The 14,561-nt window shown below is 42.4% G+C and overlaps 1 protein-coding gene across 1 annotated transcript in view; it reads right to left on the bottom strand.

Annotated features, from left to right (window-relative positions):
* Positions 1–13,068, bottom strand: part of CLCN1 (chloride voltage-gated channel 1) — a 72,628-nt gene extending 59,560 nt beyond the window's left edge. The window contains exon 1 of the mRNA XM_075215747.1: positions 12,484–13,068. Within this exon, the coding sequence (XP_075071848.1) occupies positions 12,484–12,657 (174 nt within the window). The 5' untranslated portion in view covers positions 12,658–13,068. The remainder of the gene's footprint in view (positions 1–12,483) is intronic.
* Between the last annotated feature and the right edge of the window lie 1,493 nt (positions 13,069–14,561).

Raw genomic sequence — 14,561 nt, 5'->3', positions numbered from 1 at the left:
CAGGGCATCATCCCCCCCCCCCCCTCTGCCGTGGTGCAATGACACAAATGAATCAATTTAGCACTAGGGGGTGGGCCAAAATGACCTCTCTGTCTGTATGTATTACCCAGTATTGTCTTATTAATGTTTTTCCCCAATTGTACAGCGCTACGGAATTTGCTGGCGCTATATAAATAAATGTTGATGATGATTATGCATGGAGGATCGCATCATGGAGGCCCAAAATATGTCCACTTCACTAGCAAGTGGCCAGAAGCAGGAGAATTGCCAGCTCTCCCTGAAGTCCGGGAAACCTACCCAGAATTTGGTAGTCTCCCAGTCATTCCGGGAGAGTTGGCAAGTATGTTTTAAATAATTATGTCAGGATTAAATGTATATATTTTTTCTTAAAGGTGGCAAGGTGGGTTATGGGTAAGGATCAAGGGTGGTCCGGTTCCAGGATACAGGTGAGGGGGCTGTAGCTGTATTCCTCCCTACCTCCTTTCTCTCCCTTTATTTCAGGTTGGGGTCAGCTAGACACCTTGGAGTTAAATCAGCAGGGAGTCAGGGAGTGTATTGGTATGAGATGGTACAGCCCCTTGTGACAGCTACCACATACCTGAGGAGGTGATATATCTAAATCCACTCATGGGCTAGTCTTTTTGTAGGAAATCTAACTGGAGGGACCCAGCCCTGGGACAGGTGGTGCAGAGAGGAGAGTAAATAACAGAGTGCAGAGGTCGCAGTGTTGGAGGATCCATGCATTGGAGTTTTTGTCTTCTGCTGGACTAGAGCTTGCTCACGCTTCCTGAGCGCATCACCCCATGAGTCCGAAAGCTTGGTGTGCCTGCTGGAGCAGATTCCTACCACACTGGTAGATGGGAAGAAAATTGGGCCAAGCAACTGGGATTCAACTGGGTGTGTGTTAAACCAATCTGGTATTTTTTTAAACTGTATTTTTATTCTGGAGTATCGGTAAATAATAAAAGTACTGTTGTACTTGATAATTGCTTTGCCTGAACCCCTAGAGGGTACTGGGTATACTTCTCTGGTTTAGGAAGGCACCCCTGGGTGGTCAGCCAGCGCAAAGTGGGTATAGTTGGGCCAGATAAATCCAGTATCTTCACAGCTCTATTTGTATTTTATCATTTCCACCAAATACAGAATGCAGAATGTAAAAACACAACATGGATTGCCAATCGGCAGCATGGAGAAGCACAAGTGGAACGCCCCATCGTATCGAAGATTGTATCCCTGAAACTTCGCACCTCTGGGCGACTGTTCTGCTATGAAATTCTGCCACTAGTTTGCTCAATTTCAATCTGCGCCCACACACAAAAAACACCTGCCCCAGTGATAATTGTTAAATTGCAGAGATAAGTTAGTTTTTATTGCCACGATAAGCAGCGGTGAAAGATCAGCCTTGTTGCTGCAGTCAGGACTGAGTTGATATGTAGGTCCCTAAGAATTGTTATGAACAAACATAGCAAAAGATGTGTAACTGTGTCATAATCCATATATATAGATAGATAGATAGATAGATAGATAGATAGATAGATATGAGATTTATAGATATGAGAGATAGATCAGCAGCAATTATTTATAAAGCGCCAGCAGATTCCAAAACGCTTTACAATTGGGAACAAACAGTAATAAAATAATACTATGAGATAGATTATAGATAGAAAGATATGAGATAGATAGATAGATAGAGAGATAGATATGAGATTTATAGATATGAGAGATAGATAGATAGATAGATAGATAGACAGATAGACAGATAGACAGATAGACAGATAGATAGATAGATAGATAGATAGATAGATAGATAGATATGAGATAGATAGATAGATAGATAGATAGATAGATAGATAGATATATATGAGATTTATAGATATGAGAGATAGATAGATAGATAGATAGATAGATAGATAGATATGAGATAGATATGAGATAGATAGGTAGATAGATAGATAGATAGATAGACATGAGATTTATAGATATGAGAGATAGATAGATAGATAGATAGATAGATAGATAGATAGATAGATAGATATGAGATTTATAGATATGAGAGATAGATAGATAGATAGATAGATAGATAGATAGATAGATAGATAGATAGATAGATAGATAGATATGAGATTTATAGATATGAGAGATAGATCAGCAGCAACAACAGCAGCAATTATTTATAAAGCGCCAGCAGATTCCAAAGCGCTTTACAATTGGGAACAAACAGTAATAAAATAATACTATGAGATAGATTATAGATAGATAGATATGAGATAGATAGATCAAATGCTTAGTATAATCCCTACTATTCTTTATATTGAATACAATGCTAACATCTATAATTATTATTTTAAAATGCTGCCATTTGAAGGTGTTTGAAAACATCTACATATTTAGAATTAAATGTTTAATTCTCCTACTTACTGTTCTCCTATTGGATAAAATGAACAGTGTGAGTGGAATTATTGGAAAATCCTGGCTTAACACAATTGTTTTTTGGCATCAGTTACGGCTGATCCGCACAGCTGGTAACGCCGGCTGTCTGGGAAGACTCGCTGATAAATGCTTTGGTGAAGCTGGTTGCTCTTCTAGGGCAGTTGAGGCCTCTGGGTTCACACAAATCTCCGAGCTATAAATAGTGGTGAAAGCTGAAGCAAAGGAATGGAGAGAGCTGCTTGTTGTTACAACACGCTCAGCAGTACACGGCCAGCTTCGGTTTGGGAAGCTTCTGTTTATATTAAATTCCAAGGATGCAAGAAAAATAAAACAAACATTATTTACTACCCTGCCTGGTGCCACCTGCTGCCCTGCACACAGCTGGGGGCCGCCACTGTGCGGTCTGAACCGATAGACGTTAGAATGCAACGTAACAATTCACTGACATCACTGAGGCGCAACCAATATTCATGAGAATACAGACTGTAAATTCACTATCATTGAGGTGTGAGGTGGGGAAAAAATGTCAATGAATTGATAGGGCGCATCCTTTTGAATATTAGTGTAGCCCACAAATAGGCTACCTCTACTTTGTGCAGGAAATGGGTTTATTGTTTAATGATGTCAATAATGTGTGCACTTAGGAGAGGTCTCCGGTTGCTGAGTCAATGATGGAAAATGTCATTCTACCTTAATAAACATATAAAGTAGCGGTCGTAACATAGTTAAGATGGGCGGAACGTGAAAAGGTGAATATAAAAGTAGCTATATAGCTGTAACACACAGTAATGTGACATAGTTTAGCTGAATGTTGCCTCTCAGTGCTAGTGTCAGGAGTTCGATTCCCGACCATGGCCTTCTCTGTGTGGAGTTTGTATGTCCTCACCGTGTTTGCGTGGGTTTCCTCCTGGTGCTCCGGTTTCCACCCATAGTCCAAAAACATACTGGTAGGTTAATTGTCTTCTGGAAAAATGGATTCTAGCTCAAATAGGGCAGGAACATAATCTCTGTACAGCGCTGCGTAATATGATTGGTGCTATATAAACAATACTGATAATAACTAGAATCTCTTTGCTCCTCTGTCACGGTTCTGTAGATAGGATTCTCTGATCTGCCCAATTTGGCACTTCTCCTAGCAAGGTGCGGAGTCTAACGAACGGACGGTGTTTACCAGGGACCGCCACAAGGCGGTTTGGTCTTAGCTGCGTCTGCCCGCAGGTCGCGGCCCCTACTAGGTGCATCAGGCGAGATCTTTTAGGGGAATGAGTAGAATGACACTAGCAGGTAGCAGGTAACGGCAGAAGAGATGGAGCACAAGCTCTGTAGACAATAAAGAGGCTAGGAGTGGTGGAGCGTAAGCTCTTTTAGACAACTAGTACAGTGGAGTGGTGGAGCATAAGCTCTATAGACAAGCAGTACAGCAGAATGGTGGAGCATAAGCTCTGTGGACAAGCAGTACAGCGGAATGGTGGAGCGTAAGCTCTGTAGACAAGTAATACAATGGAATAGTGGAGCGTGAGCTCTGTAGACAAGTAGTACAGCGGAGTGATGGAGCGTAAGCTCTGTAGACAAGTAATACAATGGAGTAGTGGAGCGTGAGCTCTGTAGACATGTAGTACAGCGGAGTGGTGGAGCGTAAGCTCTGTAGACAAGCAGTACCGTGATGAGATGAAGCGTGAGCTCTTGTAGACCGCTGTACAGCGGGATGAGATGGAGCGTAAGGTCTTGTAACCAACAGTACAGCGGGGTGAGATGGAGCGTAAGGTCTAATAGCCAGCAGTACAGTCGGGTGAGATGGAGCGTAAGCTTCTTGTAGCCAGCGGTACAGCGGAGTGAGATGGAGCATAAGCTCTTGTAGCCAGTGATACAACGGAATGATATGGAGCGTAAGGTCTTGTAACCAACAGTACAGCGGGGTGAGATGGAGCTTAAGCTCTTGTATCCAGCGGTACAGTGGAGTGAGATGGAGCGTAAGCTCTAATAGCCAGTGGTACAGTGGAGTGAGATGGAGTGTAAGCTCTTGTAGCCAGCGATACAGCGGAATGAGATGGAGCGTGAGCTCTTGTAGCCAGCGGTAAAGCGGAGTGAGATGGAGCGTAAGCTCTTGTAGCCAGCGATACAGCGGAATGAGATGGAGCGTGAGCTCTTGTAGCCAGCGGTAAAGCCAAGTGAGATGGAGCGTAAGCTCTTGTAGCCATCGATACAGCGGAATGAGATGGAGCATGAGCTCTTGTAGCCAGCGGTAAAGCGGAGTGAGATGGAGCGTAAGCTCTTGTAGCCAGCGATACAGCGGAATGAGATGGAGCGTGAGCTCTTGTAGCCAGCGGTAAAGCGGAGTGAGATGGAGCGTAAGCTCTTGTAGCCAGCGATACAGCGGAATGAGATGGAGCGTGAGCTCTTGTAGCCAGCGGTACAGCAGAGTGAGGTGGAGCGTAAGCTCTTGTAGCCAGCGGTACAGCAGAGTGAGGTGGAGCGTAAGCTCTTGTAGCCAGCGGTACAGCAGAGTGAGGTGGAGCGTAAGCTCTTATAGCCAGCGGTACAGCAGAGTGAGGTGGAGCGTAAGCTCTTGTAGCCAGCGGTACAGCAGAGTGAGGTGGAGCGTAAGCTCTTGTAGCCAGCGGTACAGCAGAGTGAGATGGAGCGTGAGCTCTGAAGACCAATAGACCACGCAGGGAGTAAAGCTGACACGTCTGAAACCAGGCAGGTAACACGATCAACAGGCACTGAGGTGTAGGGGTAAGTGCCTTTTAAAGTTTGGAGCCAGGATTGGTTGTCCAATAGGAAGCATGCAGAGGACATAGAAGATCGAGTCCGCGCATGTGCAGACCCGAAAACAGGATGCCAACGGCCGGAGCCTGGAGGTCAGCGGGAGGCAGGTAAGTGTGTCGGGCCACGGTTGTAGAAACCGAAGGACCGCCGTGTGATACTCTACTTGTGTTAACGGTTGAGATCAGGTAATGCCAATGGCCTGAACCAAATCCACTAATTGGGGCGCACTATTGACAGGATGCTGTTCTCCAAATAGACAATCCCTTTAAGAGCTTGCAGACGGTTTAATAAAGAGATAGGCAGCCAACGGCTGTTGAACTATACATCCCAGTAGCTAAACCTCTAGCTGGATAGACAAATATTGCCGCCTCTGCCAGATATATTATTCACCTGTGCAGAGTAAGCAATATAGCAGTCTCCAATTATTCTAATAAATCAAAACATTAAAAAGAAATTGTGACCTCATTTATTGATTTACTTATTTATTATTTAACTGTAAAAACACCCCTTTTGTTAAAATTTACTTTACTTTTGTTGGGACTTGCATTCATATAGGAAAATGTTATGATATCCATGTAAATAAATTAGTAGAAGACAAGGTAACGAGTGGGGGTAATATAAATACTGTGAAATAAGATATTGTATTTGAAACTGGTTGTAAGATATGTAATTGTGAACAGTTTTTAATATTTGCGTCATCATGAAAACCATTACGCATGTCTGTTGAGACGTGATAACCCCTCACACCCCCCACTCCATACTCTCGTTACAATGTTGACCAATGAGAGGAGCTATTGGGCTGACAGGAGAGCTTGTGCCTGACTGGTGGCGGATGATCGAGGAGCCGCTCTCAGCCAGTCAGAGAGTGAGTAGATTACGACTGGGGCGGAGTAAGCACAGATAAGGTAACAGATCTTAGGAGCTGGTAGGAGGTTATCTGCTTTAAAATATTCCTTATAGGCTGCTGAGTCGAGTCTTGAACCTCGGGCTAAAATATTCCAGCCCTCCCCTGTCAGTCATCCAGGGAGCCAGGGCAGCTGAAACCACTGGACCTAACCACAGAGGACAAGCCGGCCACTTAAAAGAAAAGCCATTCCAAGGACTTCACTACAACAGATGAACTTTCACCATAAAGATAAGTGGAACCACTCAAAACAATAAACACTTCATAAAATACACAAATCTACACAAGTGCTGACCAGACGAATACCCTAAGGAGGCAAATAAATCCTGAGAGTAGTGCCGGCGGAACATAACACTCTGTTGTATATTTACTAAACTGTGGATTTGAAAAAGTGGAGATGTTGCCTATAGCAACCATTCAGATTCTAGTTAGCATTTATTTAGTACATTCTACAAAACGACAGTTAGAATCTGATTGGTTGGTATAGGCAACATCTCCACTTTTTCAAATCCACAGTTTAGTAAATACAGAGCCGTAACTAGGGTGGTGCGGGCGGTGCCATCGCCCAGGGCGCAAGCCAAAAGGGGCGCAGCAGCCGCCCGCTGCCTAGCTCTGTTGTCAGGGATAAGGAAAGCCTTTGACTTCCGCAGTGGAACGCATATGCGTTTCACAGACAGGAAGTTCTGCATTTGCATTCCAAATACCGAACTTCCTGTCTGTGGAACGCACATGCGTTCCACTGCAGAAGTCAAAGGAGGCACATCTTGACTGAAAGGGTCCGCTGGCATGCACTGTGTCGTGTCTGCACTCCTTTTTAGTTCAACTGTTTCTCCCCTCCCGCGTCTGGGTCCTCATATGGAGGGTAAATAACATTCATATTCTCTCTCTAGACCATTTAGATGCACACAGGCATCCTGCTCCCGGGACACTTGTATGATACTATCAGCGTGCACCCGCAGCCAGCACACACATTATCGCCGGGTGCCGCTGGCAGGTTTTGTTTGAATTAGCTGCTTTTCATTTCCTCCCTCACAAGGAAAGGCGTTTAATCAGCCGGGGTCTGACGGAACATTGTTTTGTTTCAGATAAACCCTGCAGCTCTGTAGTGTGAGATTTTACAGTTCCCCTTGCTGTTTGAAATCCATCCCTGCGGCATGTTTTATCTGCATAAAACAGATTATATGCAATCACGATATATAATGTGTATGCATACATGGGAGATTAATTGGAAGGCTTGTTAGATTAGTGGTGGATTTGTTCTAATGTGAGCTTTTATAGGATATTGTGGTGTTTATATTGATCATGTTGTTTCTTTGTCTCATCTAACACAATGCCAGTGCTAGCCACACCCACATTAGGTTGGCCACACCCTCTTGTCAAATGCCGCTTCCACTTAGATGGGGGTCTTGCCCAGGGCACCAAAATGTCTAGTTACGGCACTGAGTAAATATACCCCTCTGTGTCGATGTCCAGTCTGAGATCTCTACTCATTTTTACTTACATCTCTATTCCACTACCACAGTAACCAGTAGTGTGCCTGGCCCCACATCACGGTGATGTCTGGGGGCACTTTGATCAGAATTGAATTCCCCCCTAAGAGAGCTCTAAATACTTGTACAGTGCATCTAACTAAACATACAGAACCAAGAACCTATCACACAGGAAGTCACATCACAGTGCTAGTCTGATACCCAGAACTAAAATCACAAGGTTAGATTGACCCACTGAGCATGGGTCATAATCATAAAAGTGACAAGTGCTATAATCTGATTGATGAAGGACTCTCCTATACAGAACTAAATGAAGTTTACGTGAGAACATCATAAAAGTTAAGCAAACAGAGTAAGTTAATAAGTGATGAAACTTTATTTTAGAGTAAAATAATATATTATACCATATAATAATATGGTTAATATGAAATGATAGGTACTGTTTGAAGAGGAGTTTGAAATTGTATAAAAAGCAATACAAAGTACCATGAAGTACTGACACTTATTTGAACACAATGTGATTAGTATTTTCTTATTATATGTGTCCCATCTTTCCTAATCCCTTATTTTATCCGATAAACCTTTTCCCAAACTCCATTCTGCTGCTTGTGCTGGTGGTCTGGGGTCTCCTCTCTCTCAGCCGGATTAGGTGGAGACAAGAGTTGAGCTGCCACCATCCTCGAGATGCAGAGTGCCATACTGTTATTCTCCTATAGTACTGCTTGTTTACTCTCGTTTGTGGTTGTGTACTTGTGTGTTTGATGGTTTTTATTTTTTTTAAATCGGGCAATGTGTGCTTAGAAACTAGCTGCTCCACTAAAGTGTGGCTTTAGTGTGTCCCTTTAAAAGCATAGGACAAGACCCAAGCTTTGCCAACAAAGGAAACAATTTCCGCCAGCCAATGACGTAATCTCCACCATCAAAGGACACAATCGCCTCCAGCAAGTGACACAATCTCTGTCAGTAATCTCCACCAGACCACCCGACTCTTCCTATCGGCAGATGCAAACTTCTGCTCCTCCGAAAATTCCTGAAGACATTTGGACATGTTACTACACCTCACGTCTTAATCATCGTTAAACGTGTGTTGGCAAAAAAAGAGTAGCTGCATCCATGCTGCTTGTACAGCAGATAAAATAAAATATCACCTATAAATTCCAAGAGACTGTGCCACCTGGTTGCCAATATATCATGAAACAGTGGAACACTTCATTAAGGGCAAAATTAATATACAAGTTTCTCAGGCATTAGTCCCCATTTACAGAGGCCAAAAAGAAGGGGTCTACCAGAAAAAGTCTGTGAGATAAAGTATACCACCCAACTCTGTCTTCATTGGAATCTAGAAGGCGCGTGGGGGAAGGGAGCGTGGTTAAGCTACAGGTGGACTTGGTTACATCGCATTGGGGCTTACTATGTTCCCCCTCAGGGAGTGTCTAGCATTTCTAAAGCGTTGGAGAGGGGGGGGTGCAATTTTTTTTTCCGGGTTATTTACAATTAGACTACACATAGTGGAGGCGGCCATGTTGTGTGGTGAACATATCTATGAGAATGCTGCTATCATTTCACTAGGGACTAGCGACATCATCAGTCCATTAAACATTTGGTGTCTCATGCCTCATTCTTGTCACTAGTTCCTGGTGAATTGATTGGCTGAATATTGGTTCAACCAGAAAAATGGCCACCTCTACTGTGTGTGAGGGATCCACTTTAACATGCCTGGACACTCTGCTGATGTTTGTCAGTCCTGAAATAACAGATTTATGTGATTTGTTAGCAGGAGACAAATATAGAACTAATACATTTAGGACAAGCTAAGGTAATACTAGAACTAGTATAGGTAGAAAGCTTTTAACGGTTATTGAATTGTTAGGGCCTTAAAACACAAGAAATCACACATCATCATCATCATCACCATTTATTTATATAGCACCACTAATTCCGCAGCGCTGTACAGAGAACTCACTCACATCAGTCCTTGCCCCATTGGAGCTTACAGTCTAAATTCCCTAGCATGCACACACAGACAGACTAAGGGTCAATTTGTTAGTAGCCAATTAACCTACTAGTATATTTTTGGAGTGTGGGAGGAAACCCACGCAAACATTGGGAGAACATACAAACTCCACACAGATAAGGCCATGGTCGGGAATTGAACTCATTACCCCAGTGGTGTGAGGCAGAAGTGCTAACCACTTAGTCACTGTGCACATAGGATTCGATACTTTGGCGTCCATTTAATATTATTAAGAGCCCTTTCGCAATAAGTGATAAAACTCCCTTATCGTCAGAATTTAACGAAACAATATCGCCAAATCAGTGACGCAATACTCAGCCTGGCAGCTGGGACATTCGCAGAGGTACTTAAAGCCCTGATTTAAAAATAAAACTGTTTTAAAATAGATAATATTTGTTTAAAAGCGTTTTCAAAATATTTAAAACCCCTTAAACATTAAAAAAAAACAATTATTCGAGGAATATAATGGGTTTGTTCTGTTATCCTGAGATGCAGTAAACAGAACAGGTATAAGAGGTACAAGTACTGCCGTACTACTTGCTTAATAGTCTTCCCGTGCAAAGGAGATAAAACCGTGTTGGTGCTGTTAACACCGGCGATAACATCGCTTTCTCCGCCGGAAAGCCCTTCGATGAATTAGATTCATTAAGGTCTTTGTGATTTCACAGTTCAAGAATAACATGTTATATTAATTAGAAAAGAGCTGTGAATTTTCCAGTCGCCCAGAGATGGGGTAAATGGTAATCAAGCTTTCAGTTTTTCAAATGTTTCCATAAACGCCGGGTGTTGGCAGTGGTCTGGCCTCTCGCAACGGGGAAGCTCGCTGTAATAACAGCTGTTTCTAAGCCTCACATACTGATCCCAGGTGTCCTCCACTCATTAATATACACAGTCACAGTCTCTTATTAACTAGTGTGATACATGTGTTCCTTTCTGTTTTCATAGCTACAAAGTGTCCAGCTAAGCAACATGACACATACTGCAAACCTGCAAGATCTCTTCTCCTCAATCCTTCACTTCAGTGCTCGATCCCTCACGTCTTCTCTATATAATACACCCTTTCCTGACAAACACCAAATCCACGTGTTACAACCTACCCTGTGTAATCCATCACCCCAGCTTTATTCAATAAACTATAAACAATTCTTTCAATTTATCAAATATTATTCCAATAGAAACCCTCGCCCAAACTTCTCCAAACAATCTGCATTATTCCCTGAGGATCTTCTTCCACCCCATTCTATGCACCCGTATTATTCCATGAGACCCCTCCTCTTTATCCTCTATATGCAAAACTTTATTCCTCAATCCTTCTCCCCAGTCCTGTCCATGCAAACTATATTATTTCAGAAAACCCTTTTCCCAATTCTGTCCATGCACCTCATGTTATTCCATGATAAACATTCTCTCCGTCCTTTATATGCCCCAATATTATTAATGAGACATTCCCCCCAAAAATGTCCATGTATCCTATGTTATTCATGAGACCTTACTCCCAAAACTTTATATGCACCCCATATTGATTGATGATATCCCTTAACTCTTTCGTCCATTCTGTTCACGATCTACTCTTTGAATATCTGTATACACCCCATGTATTTGCAAAAACCAAATCCTTTTGGAGAGCAGAAATGGTCACGCACCCTACCAGAAAGCAAAAAACACCAGTCACTCTTATTTCAGTAAACTCACTCTGCAAAATGATACCTAATTCGGTTCCGCACTTTGTAAGGAACGCCCTCATTGCACACAACACCTCCCATTGGTTGCTGCAAACTTCTCCACAAAAGCTGCTGTCTTGCTCCACCCCTACATTTGGATGAAAATCTAGGTGCACTTGCACAAACTGAGGAACATGACATCACCAAAGAGGCTTTTGCATTGCACCTCTGTGTTTTGTGGTTCTTAAAAGAGGCCTATTGTATTCCAAAGAAGGGGGCTGTTAAAAACTTAGCACGACAAAACAAACTCCCTCCCCAATGTCTCTCACACGCAGAACACCACGGCAAATCATTAACAAGAATTTAATATATTCCATAATCATCCACAATCAATTTTACATGCACATTAGTCTTTAAAATAAATCAATGAAAACCGTTTATTTTAAAAACTTCCGTCATAAGTCATTATAAAAATGTAACATTGTTTACACCCTCATACTCCCACATCCCAATAATTATCAATTTATCTACTGTACATTTATTCTTTCAATTATTAATTCACACCAGGCAATGACTAGGTCACTCTGCTAGTGGGACATCATGGGGCACATAGACCTGAACAGGGGAGGAATTCTTGTTGAATAACATTAGGAATATGGATGGGAATGGGGGAAGGGTTTAGAGGAATAACCTGAGGTGTATGGATAGGAATGGTGGAAGCGGTCTCACACAATACCATGGAATGTACGGATATGATTGCATGAAAGAATCTTATGGGGTGACCTTAGGATATATGGACAGGATTTGTGGAAGGGGCTCTCATGTAATATAATGGGGTCTATAGACAGGTGAAGGGTTCTCATTGTATAGTATTGGATGTATGGACAGGATTTGGGCAAGAGATTTCATGGAAATACTATGAGATGTGTGAGAATAGAGAAGGGCGCTCATGCAATATTTCTACCCCCCATTCCTGCACATTCCCCCAATATTATTCTATCTAACCCTCATATTCATGCACTCTGTTATTCAACGACAAGCCTTCCCCAAATCTTCTCTATTCCCTCCCAATACTACTTCATTAAAACTCTAACCCAGCCTATAGACCCACGTTGCTCTCTGAGAACATGTCTCCGAATCCCACACATGTCTATAAATAGCACACAATCCTCAGTGCAAGATTTGTAGTCTTTAGCCCAAAATTTTGCACCATACCTTGTCTTGCGTTGGGGGCTGCTCCCCTGAAGTCTCTTGCACAGGAGGCAATGTCTGGCTGGGAATTCCATAACTGGAGCAGTCTCGGAGTTGCATATATTGGTACTGGGGGTCATCTCCCCACCAGCCTGACTTGCAGGCATTATTATTTTGTGACTCCTTGGGCACTTCCATAATATGGTCTATCTCTCACATCCAAGACAATCACCTTCCTTCTGCTCTCTGTCTCTCACCACCTGTCTCTCATTGACTGGCCTAAAAAGTCTCTCATTGACTGTCTAAAGAGTTAGTGGAATTGCATTTGTCCTCTACGTGCTTGCAACGTGTCTCTTTCACGAGCTGTCTCTGTTCTTCATCTGCAACAGTTGAGCCCTTCATTAAATGACTGTTGCCCTTTACAAGTTGTTTCCAAATTTCTTTACTCTGTGTGTCTCACTCAGTCCTTTCTTCCTCACCGTCTTACATTCAGTTCTCTGTCTTTGCCTGTCTCTCAATACATTTTCCTGGTCGCTCTCAAAATATCCACACTTGAGGTCTGTCTCTTTCTGAGGGTCTTCTGGAGAGGGAGCTGGGTTACGGTGCAAGCACAGGTATATAGATATAGATATATATAGCATGTCACGTGACTACTTGCAAAACCTGAGATATTAAATATCAGTGAGGTAGCCAGGGAGTAAGTGTCAGACAGATTGAGTGTGTGAGGAAGGAGAGATAGTGGAACATGCAGGAGAAAGTAAGGAAGGACATTAATGGTACAGTGAATATGTTCTACAGAATTATTATTATTATTATTATTATTATTATTATTATTAATAAGTCTGTGATAGCTGAATGGTTAAAGGTGCATTTTATGTGTAAACGGCATTTTAATTATGTATAATATATGTCAGTGGTATAATTAGAATGTAATACAGCCTGACACAATTGGAAAGAAGCCTGTACTATGTGTAATATTAAATACACCATTAATGCTTTTATGACTATTAGTAAGAGACAGAAAGATTAATAAAGATTACTAAGTACCTAGAAAGAGAAAGGGCACAAGACTGGCTCGTGCCAGGAATAGGCATCACAGAACTCGACAGAAATGTTGTTGACTTCCGCATACTGGGCCTGAATTAGAGTTAGGAAGGAAAAAATTAGCTCCTGTAAAATCCATGCTGCAATGCAGGGGTTCAAGTGCATTGCCTTTTGCATTTAACGCCAAATTATGGACAGCTTTGTTTTTACACTGCAATTCATAGTTGAACTTGGACATGTCCCATCCCAACTCTAAATCTGTTTAAATTGGCTCCTCCTGCAGCACAAGTAGTTTTTGACAATGTGCAAAATTACATCTTCTTGTTTTGGCTCAGGACCCCCAAGATGAGCTTTTAGAACGATAGTGTTGTCTGTTATGTGTTATCGTGTGTCATATTTCAGGACTTTAATGCTGGCCATATGCAATAAATCCCGAATTTCAAATAATTGTGAGCAATTAGCATAATGATGTGCAGACTTAATTTTCTTTTTCTTTCATCAAAAAAACACTAGAAAAACATTGACCTTTCATTGCTTGTGCACACACGTGTTTGAGTTCAATAGTAAGTTTAAAAACTGGGAATATGAATAAAAGTTTAATAATCTTCCACTATACTACAGACAACACGTTTTATTGTTGGCACATGAAATTCAAACAATTTAGCAGCCGCCTTTCCCGTAGAGCTTTATGTGCTCACAGGTACTTAGATGCCCTCAGGTCTTAAGCTCAGTGTAGTAAAAGCTCATCTATGATGGCGTTAGGCCAGGCTGGAGCTGGTGGTCAGTGGCAGGCTGAGGTCAGTGGTCCGTAGCAGATAGACAAATCGATATCCAAGCAGAAGTCAGGGTCACAAGTGAAACAGCGGAGTCCAGTATTCAAGCAAAATGTCAGGGCAACAGGCTAATAGGCAAGGTCCAAGGTACAGGCAAGGGTGACAACAGAAGGTAAGGCAATAACAGGAGACAAACAGCAGGTCAACAACAACACAGACTGTGAATGCTATAACTGGCAGGGAGGCACAGTCCTCCCTGCCCTAAATACCCAGAGCAGCCAATCG

The sequence above is a fragment of the Mixophyes fleayi genome, chromosome 6, assembly GCF_038048845.1.
Source record: "Mixophyes fleayi isolate aMixFle1 chromosome 6, aMixFle1.hap1, whole genome shotgun sequence".
In the NCBI taxonomy this organism is placed as follows: domain Eukaryota; kingdom Metazoa; phylum Chordata; class Amphibia; order Anura; family Limnodynastidae; genus Mixophyes; species Mixophyes fleayi.
Note: the sequence above shows the minus strand (reverse complement) of the source record. Positions and strands in the feature narration are given on the sequence as shown.